This window comes from Rissa tridactyla, chromosome 2 (assembly GCF_028500815.1).
Source record: "Rissa tridactyla isolate bRisTri1 chromosome 2, bRisTri1.patW.cur.20221130, whole genome shotgun sequence".
NCBI classification, from domain to species: Eukaryota; Metazoa; Chordata; class Aves; order Charadriiformes; family Laridae; genus Rissa; species Rissa tridactyla.
Window position 1 is genome coordinate 11,170,601 of NC_071467.1, and position 19,629 is coordinate 11,190,229.

The 19,629-nt window shown below is 40.9% G+C and overlaps 1 protein-coding gene across 1 annotated transcript in view; it reads right to left on the bottom strand.

The window, feature by feature from the left end:
* Window positions 1-1,177: 1,177 nt before the first annotated feature.
* The window catches only part of LOC128906368 (uncharacterized), a 49,983-nt gene continuing 31,531 nt past the window's right edge, over window positions 1,178-19,629 (bottom strand). Inside the window, 4 exon segments of the mRNA XM_054193504.1 lie at window positions 1,178-1,448; window positions 1,607-1,738; window positions 1,740-1,839; window positions 1,842-1,863. Coding sequence (XP_054049479.1) covers window positions 1,178-1,448; window positions 1,607-1,738; window positions 1,740-1,839; window positions 1,842-1,863 — 525 coding nt within the window.

Below are 19,629 nucleotides of genomic sequence, written 5' to 3' on the forward strand. Positions count from 1 at the left end.
ATTGATATCAGCATTTGGTGGGAACAGATCCAAGAGCTGGATGTCAGTGGGTTTTGTGAAGCAAAATAAAAAAAGAGATTAGGAAATAAATAAAAAAATATATATATAAAAAAGGAAGATCATACAATCATACATAGTGTTCTGGCTCCAGGTTGCTAAATTGGAGAGGGTTCAGAGAAGAGCCACCAAAGCGATTAAAGGATTAAAAACATACTTTACAGAAAGACTCAGGAACTCAATTTGTTTAGTTTAATCAAAGAAAATGTTAAGGGATGACTTGATTACAGGCCGTTAGTACCTACTTGTGGAATGATACTTCAATAATTGCCTCTTTTGTCCAGCACAAAAAGATTTAATGAGATCTAATGGCTGAAAGCAAGGCCAAAAAACCTCACACCATTTAAAAGTGCAAAGTACTGTAAACAGTTCCCTGAACAGGTAAATTGTCAAACAAGGTTAGATTACTTTTTTTCTCCATAAAATGTTTTACTACCTGTGATGATATGGCCAGTCTGTTTCTTCACTCCTCCCAAAGTGTCTTAATTTGACTAAAGATATTAATTTTACCCAATATGGATATCTACATTGTAGACATCTAATCTCATTGGTTTGCTTCTTATATGGTCAGAAAAGAGAAGCAGGCACTTTAAAGTGTATAGTTCACCTTACATTCAAGCTAATTTTCAACTTTGTGGATGTGTGTCCTCAACAGTAAGCCACATGGGATGAAGGCAAATTTAGAGGGTTTAGGTATCACGGAATCACGGAATTTTCAGAGTTGGAAGGGACCTCTAGAAATCATCTAGTCCAACTCCCCTGCTAAAGCAGGATTGCCTAGAGCACATTACTCAGGACTGCATCCAGGTGGGTCTTGAAAGTCTCCAGAGAAGGGGACTCCACAACCTCCCTGGGCAGCCCGTTCCAGTGGTCTGTCACCCTCACTGTAAAGTTTTTTCTCATATTTGATTGGAACTTCCTATGTTCCAGCTTGTGCCTGTTACCCCTTGTCCTGTTACTGGGAACCACTGAAAAGAGTCATAGAATCACAGAATCATAGAATCTTCATGGTTGGAAAGGACATTTGAGATCATTGAGTCCAACCATACACACACAAAAAAAACAAAACAAAACAAAAAAACCCAAACAAACACAAACAAACAACGTACAATCTCTGCCACTAGAGCATGCCCTGAAGTGCCACATCTAGACGCTTCTTAAACACCTCTAGGGATGGTGACTCAACCACCTCCCTGGGCAGGCTGTTCCAGTGCCTGACCACTCTTTCAGTAAAGTAATCCTTCCTAATATCTAATCTAAACCTCCCCTGCCGCAACTTCAGACCATTTCCTCTGGTCCTGTCATTGTTCACTTGGGAGAAGAGGCCAACACCCACCTCTCTACAGCCTCCTTTCAGGGAGTTGTAGAGGGCAATGAGGTCTCCCCTCAGCCTCCTCTTCTCCAAGCTAAACATGCCCAGCTCCCTCAGCCTGTCCTCATATGACCTGGTCTCCAGACCCCTCACCAGCTTGGTAGCTCTCTATGAGCTCTATCTTCCTTAAACCCACCCTTTAGATACTTGTGAACATTAATAAGGTCCCCCCTCAGCCTTCTCTTCTCCAGGCTAAAGAGTCCCAGCTCTCTTAGCCTTTCCTCATAAGGGAGGTGCTCCATTCCCTCAATCATCTTTGTTACCCTACGCTGGACTCTCTCCAGTAGTTCCCTGTCTCTCTTGAACTGAGGAGCCCAGAACTGGACACAGTATTCCAGTTGTGGCCTCACCAGTGCAGAGCAGAGGGGGAGAATGACCTCCCTTGACCTGCTGGCCACACTCTTCCCTATGCAGCCCAGAATTCCATTGGCCGTCTTGGCGACAAGGGCACATTGCTTGCTCATGGGTAGTTTCCTGCCTGCCAAGACCCTCAGATCCTTTTCTTCAGAGCTCCTTTCCAGCAGGTCTGCCCCTAACCTATATTGGTGCCTGACATTCTTCCTCCCCAGGTGGAGGACCCTACACTTGTCCTTGTTGAAACTCATTAGGTTCTTCTCTGCCCAGCTCTCCAGCCTGTCTAGGTCACGCTGGATGGCATCACCACCCTCTGGGGCGTCAGCCACCCCTTCCAGTTTGGTATCATCAGCGAACTTGCTGAGCATACACTCTGTCCCCTTGTCCAGGTCATTGATGAATACATTAAACAATACTGGTCCAAGTAGTGACCCCTGGGTGACACCACTGGTTACAGGCCTCCAACTTTACCCTGCTCCATTAATCACAACCCTCTGAGTCCTGTCACACAGCCAGCTCTGAATCCACCTCCCTGTCCCCTCGTCTAGTCCACACTTCCTCAGTTTCATAAGGAGGATGTTATGAGAGACAGTGTCAAAAGCCTTGCTGAAGTCAAGGTAGATGACATCTGCTGCTCTGCCCCCATCCAGCCAACCAGTTATAACATCATAGAAGGCTATGAGATTAGTCAAGCATGATTTACCCTTGGTAAATCCACGTTGACCACTTCCAATAACTTCCTGCCCTTGAAAGTGCTTGGATATGACATCCAGAATGAGTCGCTCCATTACCTTCCGAGGGATGGAGGTGAGACTAACTGATCTGTAGTTCCCTGGGTCCTCCTTCTTGCCCTTTTTGAAGACTGGAGTGATATTGGCCTTCCTGCAGTCCTCAGGCACTTCTCCTGTTCTCCATGACCTTTCAAAGATGATGGAGAGTGGCCAAGCAATAACATCTGCCAGCTCTCTCAGCACTCGCGGGTGCATCTCATCAGGGCCCATGGACTTATGGATGTCCAGTTTGGCCAAGTGGTCTCTAACCTGATCTTCCTCTACTGGGGAAAACTCTTCCTCCCTCCAGACCTTCCCCCTTGCCTCCAGGGCCTGGGATTCATGAGGGACAGCTTTAGCAGTGAAGACTGAAGCAAAGAAGGCATTCAGTAGCTCTGCCTTCTCTGTGTCTTCCACCACTAGGGCGCCCATCTCATTTGTTAGTGGGCCTACGTTTTCCCTAATCTTCCTTTTTTCTACTGATATACTGAAAGAACCGCTTCTTGTTATCTTCAACCATGGTGGCCAGGATGAGTTCTGCTTAAGCTTTGGCCCTTCTAATTTTCACCCTGCATAGCTTCACTACATCTTGGTATTTTTCATAAGTAGCCAAACCCCTTTTCCAAAGATCATAAACTTTCCTTTTTTTCCTGAGGTCCAGCCACAGCTCTCTATTTAGCCAGGCTGGTCTTCTTCCCTGTCTGCTTGTTTTTTGGGATTTGGGGATGGCCTTCTCCTGTGCTTTTAAGAGTTCCTCCTTGAAGTAAGACCAGCCTTCCTGGGCACCTTTGCCTTTCAGGACTGTCCCCCAAGGGACACTCTCGACCATGCTCCTAAGTAGGCCAAAGTTCACCCTTCGTAAATCTAAGGTGTCAGTTCTGCTGGCTCCCCACCTTGCTTCACCAAGAATCGAAAATTCTATCATTTCATGATCACTCTGCCCAAGATGACCTCCAATCTTTACATCCTCTACAAGACCTTCTCTGTTAACAAATAGCAGGTCCAGTAGGGCACTTTCCCTAGTTGGCTCCCTCACCAGCTGTGTTAGGAAGTTGTCTTCCACACACTCCAGGAACCTCCGGGGCTGTTCCCTCTCTGCTGTGTTATATTTCCAGCAGGTACCTGGGAAGCTGAAGTCCCCCACAAGACAAGGGTGAGTGATCGCGAGACCTCTGCCAGCTGCTTATAGAATATTTCATGGGCCTCTACATCCTGGTTGGGGGGGTCTATAACAAACTCCCACCATGATGTCCGGCTTATTGGCCTTCCCCTTGATTCTTATCCATAAACACTCAACAATGTCGTCATGCACATTGTTAAGTTCTTGGCATTCAAAACTGCCCCTGACATAGAGGGCCACCCCACCACCCTTCCTTCCTTGCCTGTCCCTTCTGAAGAGTTGGTAGCCATCAATCACCGCACTCCAGTTGTGCATGTCTTCCCACTGCGTTTCTGTGATGGCACCTATATCATAGTTTCCCTGATGTACAGTGGCCTCCAACTCTTCTTGTTTGTTGCCCATGCTGCATGCATTCGTGTAGATGCACTTCACCTGGGCTAATTGCCTTGCCAGTTTACTGGGGGACAAACCCGACAGAAAGAGAAAGTGTTTGAAACTTGCATGTAGACTTACAGAGACAGATGCTTTAACCCAGACAAGCATTAGTTTAGAGGAGCTTGTAGTATGTATTAGAGATGATTAACCAGCTAGAGTATTGTAAGGTTTTCTTCATCTGTTATAGGCCAGAACACCGAAACCCTACAGATTTGTTCCACAATTCTCTAAGGCAAGCTGAAGTATAGGCAAAAGTTAGAGACAGCATTTCTTAACCTTTCTCATGGTGGCCAATTTCACCTCATGCTACTTCTTCTGTTTAGCAGTGTGATACTGACGGTATAGTCTCATGATTCAAGAAATCAACTGCAGAAAATTATTTCTTTGGGGCCCCAACTGAAAAGTGGACCCTGCTTTACCACAGATAGTGCAAACAAACATTGAGAAGCACATTCTTCTCTGTTTTATGCATAGTGTTACGAATTTATTTATATGTTGTTATGTATTGTCAAAACAAGACACATAAGGGGAGAGGAAATACACATTTATAGGCTCATAGGATACATCCATTTGTACGAGGTCTCTAGCCCAATCTCCTACTCAAAATCAGTGTTAGATATGATGTCAGATCAGGTTGCTCAGGGTCCTCAGAGTTTTATTCAGTCTGGTATGGAGAATCTTTGAGGATGTAAAGCATACGTTTTCCTGGGCAACCTACTCAGTGACTTGACTGTTGCAATGTAAATGTTTCTCCTTATTTCCAGCCTGGATCTCTGTTGTTTCAACTTATGCCTGTTGTCTCTTATCTTCCCATTTTGCAGTGCTAGAAGAAGCCTGACCCCATCATATTGATATCCTCCTTGCATGTACTGACCTGCTATCAGGTTCTCGCAAAAATGTCTCCTCCCTAGGCTGAACAAGCCTAGGTCCATCAGCCTCTCCTTACCAGGCAAGTCCTCCAGGACACAGTCTTTAATGTTGGGGGTCTTTGCTGAACTTACTCCAATTTGCCCATGTCCTTCTTATTTTGGTGGACTCAAAACAAGACACAGTATCTAAATGTGGTCTAATGAATGCTGAGTAGAGGGAGGTAATCACTTCCCTTTGCCTATTAGCTGTTCTCGTGTTCCAGCAGCGTAGGATGCTGTTGGCCACCTTTGCTGCCAGGACACACTGCAAGCTCATGTCTGGCTTACTATCTGCCTTTTCTACAGTGCCACTCCACAGTCAATCAGTCTTAGCCTGTGTTGTCCCTGTTGAGGTCCTTGTGGCTGGCAGCCAAGCCCATGAGTGCGTCTACTGTTTCCCTCAGTTTGGTGTCTGTAAACTTGACAGGTATGCACTTTTCACCTCGTCCAGGTCATTGATAAAGATATTAAACAGGACAGGTCTTGTGGCAGTCAACTTGTTACTGACTTTCAGGTAGGGCAGGACCCATCAAACACTACCCTTTGAGCCTGATCATGCAACCACTTCTGATTGTCTACCCAAGCAGACTGTAACATCCTATCTTGGATAGAAAAATATTGTGGAAGACAGTGTCTAAAGCCTTGCTAGAAGGTAACTGACATTCACTGGTCTTCCCTTATCTGCAAATCCAGTCCTGTTATCATGGAAAGCAATGGGTTTGGTCAACCATGATTTATTCTTGAAAAATCCATCTTCTCTGTTCCCAGTCACCAGAAGGTGATTCATGTGGCCACTTTTCCAGAGGACTACTTCTACTATTTTTCCAGGGACCAAAGTGAGGCTGATTGGCCTATTGCTCCCCAGGTTTACCTTTTGGCCTCATTTTGAAATGGATGCAGCATTTGCCTATCTCCAGTTATTGGGGTTCTCCTCAAGTTCCACGATCTTTCAAAGATGGTAGGGAATGGCTGTGCAAAGACACCAGCCATTTATCTCAGCACCATGGATGCAGCTGATCTGATCCTGTGGACTGGGATGGGTAAAGTTCTCGGAAGTAATGCCTGATTTAACCCTCCTCCAATCCTGGTAGAGCTTTTTCTCCTTGAACCACCTCACTAAGCAAAGGCCTGGGAAATCTTGTTTGTGAAGACTGAGACAAATAAGACACCAAAAAACTCAGCCTTACCTGTGTCATGCATTCCACCCATGTCTTAAATTATCCATCTCATTCAGGAAAAGCTGCACATTGCCCTTGTTCAGTCTCATTCACCTATATTCAGTCAGTCATTGCCTATCACAGTGACGAATATTGCTTCATTTTGTTTTCTTGTACTCTCTCATCTCTCAGTATTTGCTCTTCATGAATTGTACTTAAATTCTGTGAGGTAGAAACGGTATTTTTAGCAAACTCTGTTGGTACAATGCCTGGTCACAGCAGTATCCTGCAATGCAATGCAAAAACTAGGGCTGGAAGTTTAGCTCATATGGAGTCTCGCACAGTATCTTCTCTGTTCATAACTTTCTCTAGCACTGTTTGTGATGGAGGAAACACCTTAGGGGAAGCGCACAAGTCTGAAAAGTTTAATCCAGAAAGTTGGATCATTCAGGTCCTAAAGACACCAATGCTGAAAGAAATCTTTCCAAGACAGCAGGACCCATAATTTCCTTCTTAGGCAGGCATTGGAGGAGGTATTCAAACAGACGTTTACACTTCATTACACTCCTCATTCCATATGGTCAGGCAAAGTCCAGAGAAATTCAAATAAATTAGTTGAGTGGCTGTCTCCAGTCAACTTTTTTATGTTGCCCACCCAACACTAGGTCTCCTGGAAGAGAGGCTGGGTTAACAACATATCAGACCCTCTCTCATGCAACCTCATCAGGGACACTAGCACAATTTTGCTAGATAAAGGCTCATTGTGGAGGCCTTCAGTTATGGGTTGAAAACCTCCCTGGTGCTGAACTGAGAAAATAAATTCAGTGATTGCCTCACTGGGCACATTCAGGATATGTCTGTGGGGTATGCTACGGCCTGACGTCTGCTTAGTCTCTGAAGAAAATAGAAGTTGCATACCCTTGTTGGCACACTAATGATTCCAAGCTAATAAGCCATGCTGAATGGCAAGCTAAGTTTGCTCTGACATAGCATTCAGATAGCAGGATCACACAGCTTTTGGACTACAGCTGATGGATCCCCTGCCATTTTGGAAAGATCTCATACCTGTGCAGATGCACCTGGCTCTCCCATCACCCAGAGTTATGTGCCATGGCTGCAAATTACAAACATGATTTTTCCTGACTAAGGTTGTTCTATTTATTGATGGGTTAGAAATTGGAAAGAAAAAAACATCAAAAAAATACCAGTCTTCCCATACTCTCCTACCACAGTCTCTATGTCAAGCAATATTCAAGACACTGCATGTATAGGAGACACCGGACCACATGGATAAGGAAAAAGAGAGATTTGCAGATTCAGAATGCCTGATTCAATATCCTGTCTCGATTCCTCTACAGGAGCAAGGAAATACCATGCATTCCAGTTCAGAATTGTTATCGTATACAGAGATATGATAGTGTGCTTCTGAAATGTCAAAGAAAAACCCCACGGGGCGGGATTTTTTTTAAGACAGGATTCCTATTGTGAGAAAAAAGGAATAGGGAAAGGGGAATTAACATATTCTACCTACTGTCTGTAGTGAACTGTCTGTAGTGAACAAAGGAGAGACAAGTACCTTTGACTTCATTTATTTCTGCTTAAGAAACTCAGAACCTTTCAAGATTGGACAGAAAGCCTCCTAGCTTTTCAAAGTACTCAACAGATTTTAGTTGGTTGATCTGTGTTGTTTTAAACACACTATTCAATACTTGAAGGAAGAGTTTCTCTTTGGCTAACACTCCAAATGCAAAAGGAAATGTACATTATTTTATGTAAGTAAAGGAGAGAAGGTATTCTAGAAGCCATCTTTGCTTTCTTCCACTCTCCTTCCTCCACTGACTTGAAAGAATAAGAAAACTACGAATGAATTACCCATTCATTTCTTGACCCCTAAGACGATTTAGCCAAGACTCTAAATGGACTGCTTTCTTCAGACATGAAACAGCATTAATAATGTGATGTGACATCATTAAATCACTTCCAAAAGGTCCAACACTGGCTCAAAATTGATCTTGGAATCACTTAATAGCTTTGGCAATTCTAATTTTTTCCCCATTCAGGAGAAGGTGCTAGTCCTCAAGGACGGTTACCTCTAGACCAAGCAACAAATCTCAGCCATTTTGGCTGTTTGCCTAGTCAAAAGTGTGGTATGAGTTTGTTCCAAATACACACATCACCTCCAGGCAGAAACCAAACATGGAGAATTGCCAAAAAAACTAATGCATGAGGAAGTTATTAACATGTGAGAACAGGAAGTTATAAATGAAGACTATATTGCAACCTTTATTTTGGAGGGTGTTACCAGTCTCCTCCCAGCCTGGTAAATATTTATGTAGCTATCTAGGAACCTGATCCCTCTTCCATAGGAATCAAGGCAGTGCTAACTATTGCCTTCACTGGTACAAGAGTCAGGCCACCAAGTATTTTAAGTAAGCATTGCAGTTTTTCCTTTCTCAAGGAAATGAATTTTGAAAAGCAAGTACAGTTGAGTTTACAGAGATTGTCTTTCTGAAGTCCTTATGGAAAGACACTCTGTGGTTTTCTAAGGAAACAGAACTTGTTGTCATTTGGAAACAGGTTTTGAAAAGTACATATTAGAACCTGAAATGAACTGATGCTGAAATTTTCATTTTTCTGCTTTATGTCCTTTCAGTTCTGTCCCCACCACAAGGCATAATGTGGGAGCACATGTTCAAGTCCTACCTATTAATAGACACACAAACCCTCAAGAAGACATGTCACATAGTTTGAAATGCAATTCTCCAGCCAATGTATTTTAAAATTAGAGGGGAAAAAAAAAGAAGGATAAATGGAGATAAAGATCATTTCCCACTTATGAAGACCTCATGTGGATCTGGCCAAGGGCATCCAGCCCAGACATTCCAAGAGACTGCTGCTGTAAAAGAAAATTACTCTTTTTAAAGCATTTACTTGAAATACCAAATCTAAATGTTCTTGAGATGAAAGAGCTTCTTTAGTTAATTTTAGACAAGGCTCTCCTATTTTGGTTGTGGACTGGAAGCAGAGAAAAGTAAAATGTTTACTCTGAGAACAACAGTGCTGGGCACTGAGCCCAAATACAGCTATCTCCCATAACTCTGTTACCATATAAGATATGGTTCCTTCTAGAAGTATTTACATCAGTTTGAACTACTGCAAAATGACCATGCAGCTCATTTTCAAATAACCGAGCAGTACAATCTGCTGCACTTCTGTACGCTGTGGTCTTGCCACTTTATTCAGCCACTATTCAGAAGAGCCAGTGGCAAGTTATGGGAGCGTATAATGAAGAAAGCAAAAGGAGACTGGATCTGAGAACGTGGGTGAGGCCTTCAGCTTTCAAGATTGTGAAAGCAAGGGCAAAGGCACTAAAACTGATAAACTAAGCTTGTGTCTCAGAGGATGTGTGAAATGAATAGGAGAGGGCGAAAAAATGTGAAAGAGGCCTGCCTCCAGCAATTGCCCACAGATGATGATTGAGAAAGATCACTTTTGGAATGAATGAAAAAGGCACAGGGTCATATTGCAGTCCAGGTACAAGGGTCTCAGGCTGTCAGAATAGAAGGTGAATAAGAAATACTAAGAAGGAAATAATTCATCCTACAGATAACCAAATTCTACCAAGAACAGGTCTTGTTTTTGTCCTTTGGCCTGTTTTCTTTCTGTGAAACATGTAAAATAACACATTGTCTACTTGTTCTAATGAGTCACTAGATGCTGCTTGTAAAAATCATTGATCATGAACACCACTGTAAAAATGTAAGTCGTATTGGAACAATAAGCTACAGATCTTCTATGATGGAATGACTGGACAAGGGAAGAGCTACTGACATAATTTATTTGGACTTCTTTTAGGCCTTTGATATTGTCTCCCCACAACAATCTTGCTTCTAAATTGGAGAGATAAGTATTTGATTGAGGGACTATTAGAAGGATAAGGAATTGGTTGGATGGCATGTCCAAAGAGTTCCAGTCAATGGTTCCATGTCCAAGTGGAAGCCAGTAACAAGAGGTGTCCCGCAAGGGTCTGTACTGGGACAAATACTGTTTAATATCTGCATTAATGACATAGATAGTGGGATCAAGTGCACCCTCAGCAAGTTTATGGATAACATCAAGCTGCATGGTGCAGTTGATTCGCTTAAGGGAAGGATGCCATCCAGGGGCACCTTGATGGGCTTGAGGAATGGCCTGTGTGAACCTCATGAAGTTAAACAAGGCCAAGTGCAAGTCGTGCACCTGGGTCAGGGCAATCTCCAATATCAGTAAAAACTGGGGGATGAATGGATTGAGAGCAGCCCTGCAGAGAAGGACTTGTGGATACTGGTGGATGAAAAATTGGGTATAAGCCAGCAATGTACACTTGCAGCCCAGAAAGCCAATTGTATCCTGGGCTGCATAAAAAGAAGTGTTGCAAAGAGGTCAAGGGAGGTGGTTCTTCCCTGCTACTCTGTTTTCGTGAGACACCATATGGAGTACTGTATCCAGCTCTGGGGTCCCCAGTATGAGAAAGACAAGGACCTGTTGGAGCAGGTCCAAAAGAAAGCCATGAAAATGGTCAGAAGGCTGGAGCACCTCTCCTATGAAGAAAGGCTGAGAGACTTGAAGTTGTTCAGCCTGGAGAAGAGAAGGCTTCAGGGAGATCTTAGTGCAGTCTTTCATCACTTGAAGGGGGTTTATAAGAAAGATGGAGACTTTTTACCAGGGCAATGGAGAAGGGGCAATGGTTCTAAACCAAAAGAGTAGATTTAGATTGGATATAATGAAGACATTTTCTTCTGATTAGGGTGGTGAGACACTGGACTAGGTTGCCCAGAAAAGTTGTGGATGCATCGTCATTGGCAGTGTTCAAGGTCAGGTTGGACAGGACTTTGAGTAACGTGTTCTAGTGAAAGATTCCCTGACGATGGCAGGGGGTATTGGACTAGATGATCTTTAAAGCTCCCTTCCAACCCAAACCATTCTATGATTCTATGATTCTATGAGATATGTATGTTGGCTCTCTCACAATAAAAATAAAACAATAATCAAAAATTCCAATGAAGGGAAGCAAATTCAAAATGCTGGTCATTGTATGGCAGTAGCCAAACAATTCTGTCAAATAACATGTTAATTTTAAATAGCATCACAGCTGGGAGGGGGAGAATGTTAGTTTCTCTTTTTACTGTTTCTTTGTTTTTATTTCACCCAAGTATTTTTTTTTTATTTTCATAACTTTTTCCTTATTTGAACCATTACAAGAGCAAAAAACATAAGTCAAAGGGCAATAGAAAAACATTTAACAAAGCAAACTAAAAATGTAAGGGAGAAATAAAAGTCTCGATTCACATGAAAAATTGTCATTTTGTTTCCAAATTCCTTGCAAAAAACGTCAACCATAGAGAAGAATACAAATTTTTCACATAAACATCTCTGCTATTTTTATTGCCATTTTGGCTTGAAGGGGCACTTGAATATTAGGATAGACCTGGGACTTCATAATTTTAAATATACCAAATATGTCCACTGAAAATGAAGTAAAAGTATTGAATTAAGAAAACAGCACCCAAGTCCAAAAGACATCAGTGTACTTTCATTGCCGATGCACTTTGTTGTTATTTTAAACTACATCTCCATGAAGCCCACCAGAAAAACCTATGATCAATTATCAAAGCATACTAAACCACTTGCAGAGCTTTCTACAATCTTTCCCCTATCACTGTCCTCACTGAACGATCTCAGAAGTAAATGAGTTAAGTACGAAAAAATATTAGTAGCTCTACTGATCCTTTACATTAATTTTTATTTATAACTCATTAGATTTCCCAACATTTGAGAAAGAAGTAAAATGTCCTTATCTTGGTCTATAGGTGAGGCACAAGAAGGTGGAGTAGCTTGCTAACATTACAGTGTACGTACGCTACTGCTTGTGCTTAGTGACATGCTGACATAGGCACCACACTCCATGCTAAGCACAAAAATTAGTAGGTATTTCGTCAATGGCAAGCCCTGTCACGTAAGTGGCAGGCCTACACTCCATTCACTAAGCTATTATTTCCTTTTTGCAAACTATTCCTGATTCAACATGTAGTCGTTTTTTTAGATGAAGGTCTTGACTACTTATTTGTGAAGCACTGAAGTATATAAGGAGGTTTTGTACAAGAAAGAATTCCTGAGTATTAAAACCCAGTCTTTTTTCCTACTTGGTTAGCTGTCATGAGTTCATGATCCCTCTAGGCCCTTCCTTTCACACAGCTGGAGCCCTCCATTGCGGCAGTCCTTTTTTTATGGCCAGGTGTGATAAACCGCACTTCCTCGCATATGCAACATGTTAATAAACTCTGTCCATGGAGGAAAAACAGGAAAACGGTGAGTGAATGGGTGGATGACCCTGTGGAGTCTAGAGACAGAAACTGAAAACAGTTAAGAGAAAGGAGAATTTCTTATACTTTCATTAAGTTCTCAACACTTTTAGCTTATTTAATCCCTTAAACTGTCATGTCTCACATAGCATGCAGTTGCCTGTTTTCATGGCTCTAGAAAACCTGTTTGCTGTTTGAGACATGTTTGAGACATTTTGGTATAGCCTAAAACAGAAGATCAGTTTGCAACTTCCTCCAGGATTACTGCTTCTTTAGAAATTGTTTCTGGTTTAAGACTAATGGCAGGGTATTCAAGATAAAGTTTCACAAAAGTTGTAAAACTAAGACACTCTCCTATCATCTCAACTCTCCCCTCTACCTTCATTTCCCCAAATGAAATCATGTATGAGATAATCTGAAAGATTTTGTTTCTCAGCACGAAACTGGCTGTTCTCACCTCCAGCTGATCAGATTGTGGCTGAGAATATGTGGGCCCTCATCGCTGTTTGAAATTTCTGCTTCTTCCCGGAGCAGGCTTTCTGCACTGTGAGGCGAATCAGAATGAGTAACACCAGGCGCTTGCATGAAACACACTATTTCCTGCCACTGTGCTGGAACATAGGTGTACATATATCTAGCAAGGGCAAGAAAGTGTGGTAGAATTGCAGAAAGGAGCTTGAAATTTGGTTCACTCCCTCTTGAATCTTATTTACTAGGAATACCTAACCAATGAAGTATTGTAAATAAAAATAGTGACAGAAGATAATCTGTTTAAAATAACAGCAATAGGGAAGCTAGACTCTTCATCTGCTTGAACGTTTTTCTGAAAGTCAAATATAAAGTTCACCCAGCTGACGTGATAATGAAGAAAAAATACTTCTGAGAGCTTTTAAAAAGATGAACATCAAAGCCCCACTTTTAGTGTTTGAGAATACGCGAGCTGTGTTGCAATTTGAAATTTCTGCTTGTTCTTAGGGGAGATTTTCTGCACTGGGGATGAAGACCAGTAACCTTAAGACCAAATTCTGTGAAGTTAGCCCAGGGATTTTTTGATGCAAGGACATGAAGCAAGCCTTCAGTGAAGAAGACACACGCAAGAGCTCCACTGCAACCAGTGTGACTAAATGCAAGCAGCATCTTCCCCACTGGTATACTCCATTGGGAGAGGTATTTAATAATTGATGATATTACATAGCTCATTCATCTAGTAACAATTACCAACAGGTTGACATATCCCATGTAAGGGATGGGATTTTAGTATTCACTTTCCTGTCGGATAAGGTAACAATGTATGTACAATAACAGTAGGCATTTCTGTTATCTTAAACAAAATACATTTAACTCATCTCAGTTTAAAAACAAAAGAGGACAGAAGACTCAATACAACCCTGCTGGGGCCTAGCTTAATGCTTGTTTTTACCAAAAAAAACCCACCCCAGAATATACTTTTGTAAGACATGCCTTGTTTCACAAGTGGCTTTTCACATCTCACACTGGGTTACTTTGTGAAGAATATTTGATTCCGCTCTCATGCCTCTGGGAAATTCCAGGAGTCCATGTAGAATTGTACATAGATTTAGTCTGGAGAAAAGGAGGCTGAGGGCAGACCTTATCATTCTCTACAACTACCTGAAAGGAGGGTGTAGCGAGGTGGGAGTCAGTCTCTTCTAGCAAGTAACGAACAATCAGACAAGAGGAAATAGCCCCAGGTTGCCCCAGGGGAGGTTTAGATTGGGTATTAGAAAAAATTTCTGCACTGAGAGGGTTGTCAAGCATTGGAACACGCTGCCCAGGGAAGTGGTTGGGTCGCCACCCCTGGAGGTATTTAAAAGAGGTATAGACGTGGCACTTAGGAACAAGGTTTAGTGGTGGACTTGGCAGTGTTAGGTTAACGGTTGGTGTTGATGATCAAAATGGTCCTTTCCAACCTAAATGATTCTATGATTTTATGATTCTATGCAGCACCAAATTGAATATCGCATATCGCAGCCTTGTTCCTTTCTTATGTGGAGTCTGACTGTGCCTGGGGCTTCTGCAATACACAAGAAACAGTGCTTTTTCTTCCACTCCAAAAGAACTAATGAAGGAAGGCAAGATGTGAAAAGAGGGTAAAGAGAAAGGTAGTGGAAAAATGATCATTTGTCCTGGAAGAACAGGCTTCGATAGGGGAAGGCTTAAGAAAATGAATGCAAAAGATTCAAAATCCAGAGAGTAAATAAAAGAGTTTTCCAGTTAAAGCTCTCACAAGACAGAGTACATTCAAGGCTGTGGGGGCTTGTCCTATGACTTTGAATTGCTTAGAGGTGGCTATACGAAAAACTCTGATTGCATAAATTGTTGTGGGGAGAGGTAAAGATGCCTGTTTGTTCTGTACAAAGTCCTAATGGTAGAGCTTTAATTTCAGGATAAGGACAGAGGCATATTAAAAAAAAACAAAAACAAAACAAAACAAACAAACAAACAAACAAAAAAACCCCAAAAAAACCCCAAACCACAACATGTATTTTATGAAATGGATTGTTCAAAAAAGCTGTTTCATGAAATGAGATTATGTAGGTCAGTAAATAAACAGTAGCCAGTGCTTGTTTCTGATGCATTTTTTATACAAACACTGCCAAAACATGAGAGAAAACCAAACTACTCCTGTATAACTTCCACATAGATCCTGCAAAGAAGAGGGAAAATGCGTCATTTATGGAGTCTCCCACCCATCACCTAACTTTTTTAAAAAAGCGTGGTTCTCCCTGTGAAGGAGGAGAAAGGATTTTTCCCATCACATATTCATCATCCTGTTGGTGGTTCTGTCAATGGTGGTAGCCAAAGGGCTCAGGCAGAGGCAGCACTTCTGACATTTCATCCCTCTGTCCTCCCTCCACTGTCCTCCTTCCCACTGCCTGTTTAGACCTCCATAATAGCTTGACTACAGAAATTTCTGCCCCAGGCTTCCCTGCTTACTGCTTTTTTCTACGCTGCCTTGAGTTGGCTGACATTGCAGAGGAAACAGCATGACTTTCATGCTGATTTACAAAAAAATGTGGCAGCAGAAAACAGCCATCCTTTCAGACCTTTCTCATCACCAGGGCTCTGGCATAAAGACAAGAGATAATGCCACAAATGGGTGTTTTCTCCCTTTCCTATCTTTAGGCTAGCATTCAGGTGTGCAGGATTTTCAGAAGAAAGACAGACTAAGTGGCCAAATCCAATGCCATTATATTCTGATTTTATCGCATTTTAACTACACTTGTTGGAAGTTGTGGACTTCATGTGCACAGTATTGACTTCAAGTGTATCATTGTGGCAAGCACAGAAGAATAAGTAGTTATTTTGCCTACATATAAACTATATGTAGAATATATATACACATATAGCAGTTCCACAAATATATATACACACATATATATGTGCATACATATATAAATACTCATAGACATATATTTATGGAGCCACCAAGACAAAACTCAAAGGACCTATGAGGAAAATACTCTGTATTCTCATTCAACACAGTTCCTAACCTCTTGTCTCAAGAATGGCTATAGTTGTCTCCTTGGTAAGAATCAAAGTTATTTTAAGAGAGAGTAAATTTCCTATCAGCATCAGGCACTGAGGGATCATATCCACTTAAGTTCTATTAGGCTTCAAACAGAAGAAATTTGATAAAGCACTTCTAGTGCACTTGAACTGGAACACTTGAACAATGGCCAAAGCAATGAAATAAGCACACTTCAAATTACATTGCCCACATGTAAGCCGTATTCCACAGAAGTGTGCAAAAGAATTCCTGAGTTTCGAAGATGCCAGCTGAAGATCTGCAAGAAGCCATTGGTGTAAGGGGTGTCAGGAAACAGCAAAGCTGGCACCAAATTGAGTTTCCAACAAAGAAAAGGACTCCTAGAGTGTTTCTTTTAAGATACTTGCATTTCTTAGAAAATTAATTTGCTGATATCACAAGAGAGTAGAAAACTCCTGCTTCGCTTTATCTAAGAAATTAATTATGGCAGACAAAACATTTCTTTATCATGGAACTAATGTCGTAACAACAAATGCATGTATGCATGGAGGTGTATCCTCAGGTCAGCATTCCATCCAGCATTTCCCAGTTCTTGTCCCTTGGGAGTAAGGGAAACTGAAGAAGCTTTTAAAAAAAAGATTGGAGGGGAGAGAAAATGGAAGAAGCAGCTTCCTGAAATTCACCTTTACAATGAAGACACCAAGGAGTCCTACAGAAACCAAGTTATCAGTTTTCTGGTGAAAAAAGGGGAAAAAACAGTAATAGAAATTAAGGTAAGAGGTGAGGCAAACAGAGTAGAATGAAACTGAAGCATGATTTAAAATCTAGCACTGAACAAATTAGTTGTTATAGCAGTGTCATACCTTGACTTGACTGTGTTATGTACCAGTTCTGAATATCCTGTAATCAAAAATAGAGGGGCATATTTCTGAAGGAAAGAGTAGGTGTTAAACCCCAGATGGTTTTCTTTTTCCCTGGGAACTAGGCTTTTCAAATTTTTTCCTACTGACTGATAAAAAAATCAACTCAGAGGAGGTCAGTGTTGCAGAGCTTGAAAATGATAACAACAACAAAAAAGCACCAGTTTTAAACAGTCATCACTGCTTGATGAATAAGAAGGGAAATATTCAAGGGATTAAAAAAAGGCAGGAAGAGAAAAATACAGTCATACCTTAACCTGTGAGGAGAATCGAATCATTGGAATGAAATGTAAAAAAGGAACAAAGATCCAATATTGAGATAAATTAATTATTTCATTAATAAAACCACAACTCTCCCTACTCCCACTTAGTACTCAAAGGACGTAAGGAGAATACAAATCCTACTTAGGAAGCCCTGTTAAGAAAGCTCAGCATGTTGCAAGGCTGAATGCTGGGTATCTTACTGCATAGGAAGAACTTTCTTATTGCACTTAGGGACTCAAATGAAGGTGAATTCTTACACTATCCTGTATCTCAGATGATGCAGTTGATCCTAATTTAGATGCAATAAAACAGATTAATACCTTCTGCCTAATTTTAGTATCATCATTCTTTAAAAGATCTTGAATTAACTTATATTCTGTTTTCCAAACATGTAGTAAGTTAATTTACATTTGAACCAACTTTTGTATATTACTAAGGGTCAAATCAAAACCACCATATTTTGTCTTCTGGAATTAGCAATTGCTTGAGGTGTGAAGAGAATGTTTCTGTAAACCTTATTTTGATAGAATATTTTAATAGTCTACTGCACAAGTCACCACAAGGGCTATTTGATTAGATATAATTATTTCTGTGACATCCTTCAACCTCAAACACCTAATAACTTTGCTGTGGAATGTGATAGCAAGCCATTTACTGTTTCACTATGACTTGGGATTCATATCCAGATTTATTCCATTCTATGGTCCTTCTTTCTGTAAGAAAATGTATTCTATCACTATTCGTAATCCAAATTTTGTAACAATTGTGAGTCCCAATTTACCCTACCTATATACTGCATACCCAGTACAGGAGTTATCATTCAACTGTATTTCAGTACCACTAATTGTCAGTCAATGTCTCTGTCACACAAGTCCTATTTGAGAGGGTATTCTTAAATAAATTTGCCGGTTTTGTATATGAAGTTTTATAGAGGAAAAATCTGTATTCCATCAAAATGAACTTCAAGTATTTTACTGACTAATATTCTTTAGTTTTAAAAGTGTTTTATTTAATGCGCTTCAGGATATTTGCTCTAATTTATCATTTTCCTCCATCTTTTATTTTCTTTCCACCCTACCATTCCTCACAGCAAGTAAACTGGAAGTTTTTAAGCAACAAATATAAGATTTGGTCCCATGCTCTGGTAAATGAAGAAAAACATCTTTATTTTTAGATCATAGAGCTCCTTTAGGAAGGTAAATAATGAATGCTAATTGGTCTGAAGAAACTGAACAATCCATCTCTTAACATCTGTCATTAAGGAAGAGAGAAAAAAAACTTCTACTATATGCACTGATACCTTAGAAAAATTAAGTAGAAATATTAAAATAATGAATACGGATATTAAAATAGATATATATTAAAGAAACAGAAAATCGTAGAAATTAGCTATTTTTAAGAGGAGACAAATGCCTTGCTGAAATGAGTTGGTAGGCTTCTTTAGGACAAGATAAAAGTTAAAGGATTCATTTCACTAGAAACTGAAAATGGTTTTTGGGTCATCTGTTACATCAATTTATAGAAAATAGCAATAAAAATTTTCAAAACCTATGAAATCCATTATCTGTTTTTTAGATACTAGTATCTCTACAGCCCATTGAGAGTCAAGATGCGCAAGATAATAATCAGTTAAAAGCTTTACTGATTTTACACACTGAGAAAGGAATATTTTGTATGTTCTGAAGACAAATATCTGAAGCCCCGTTCAAACGAAAGAACAAGAATCATTGTCATGCAAAAGCTTGAGGCTAAGAATTTATTGCACCACTTGCCTGCCATAACCTGTGGTCCTCCACCTGACTTGTGTGAAGTGGTGGAATGAGATCTCACACTCAGTGCTCTCTACAATGTAGCTCTACAGTTATCCCGTATCTCCAGCCACATGTCCCTGGAGAAAGTGCCTTGGATCACACTTCCTACATTCCCTTGTTGACTATGCTGGCACACACAAGTGACAGAACACATTCCCAGGCCCAATCATATATCACCAATTCATTCTTTCTCCTTCCAGTTCCACTTATACATAAATCCTTTTGGTGTGCTTCCGGTATGGTCCCTGTTTTGTGAGACATTTTGTATGATTCGGGGGGAAGATTATATTTGTAATAGTTCATAGTACGTGTTCAGACTAATCACACCTGTCTCTATCCCTTATACCTAGCTCATGGCTGTTCTGATTGTCTACCTCATGGATTATCCAGTATTTGCTCTAGGCATTTAGGAAGATAATCGACATGAAAGGTCCTTCAGAGACCTAGGGTAGAAAAACAACTTTTTTTCCCCATTTCCACTGACAAGTTTCTTAAGACAGACAAAAATACTGCACAGAACTTCTTAATCATCCTGCTCTATGCAAGCAGATGCCCCAACTATTTTCCAGGCATTGCACACTGTATTTTTAAAATCCCTGCCTGATTGCACCT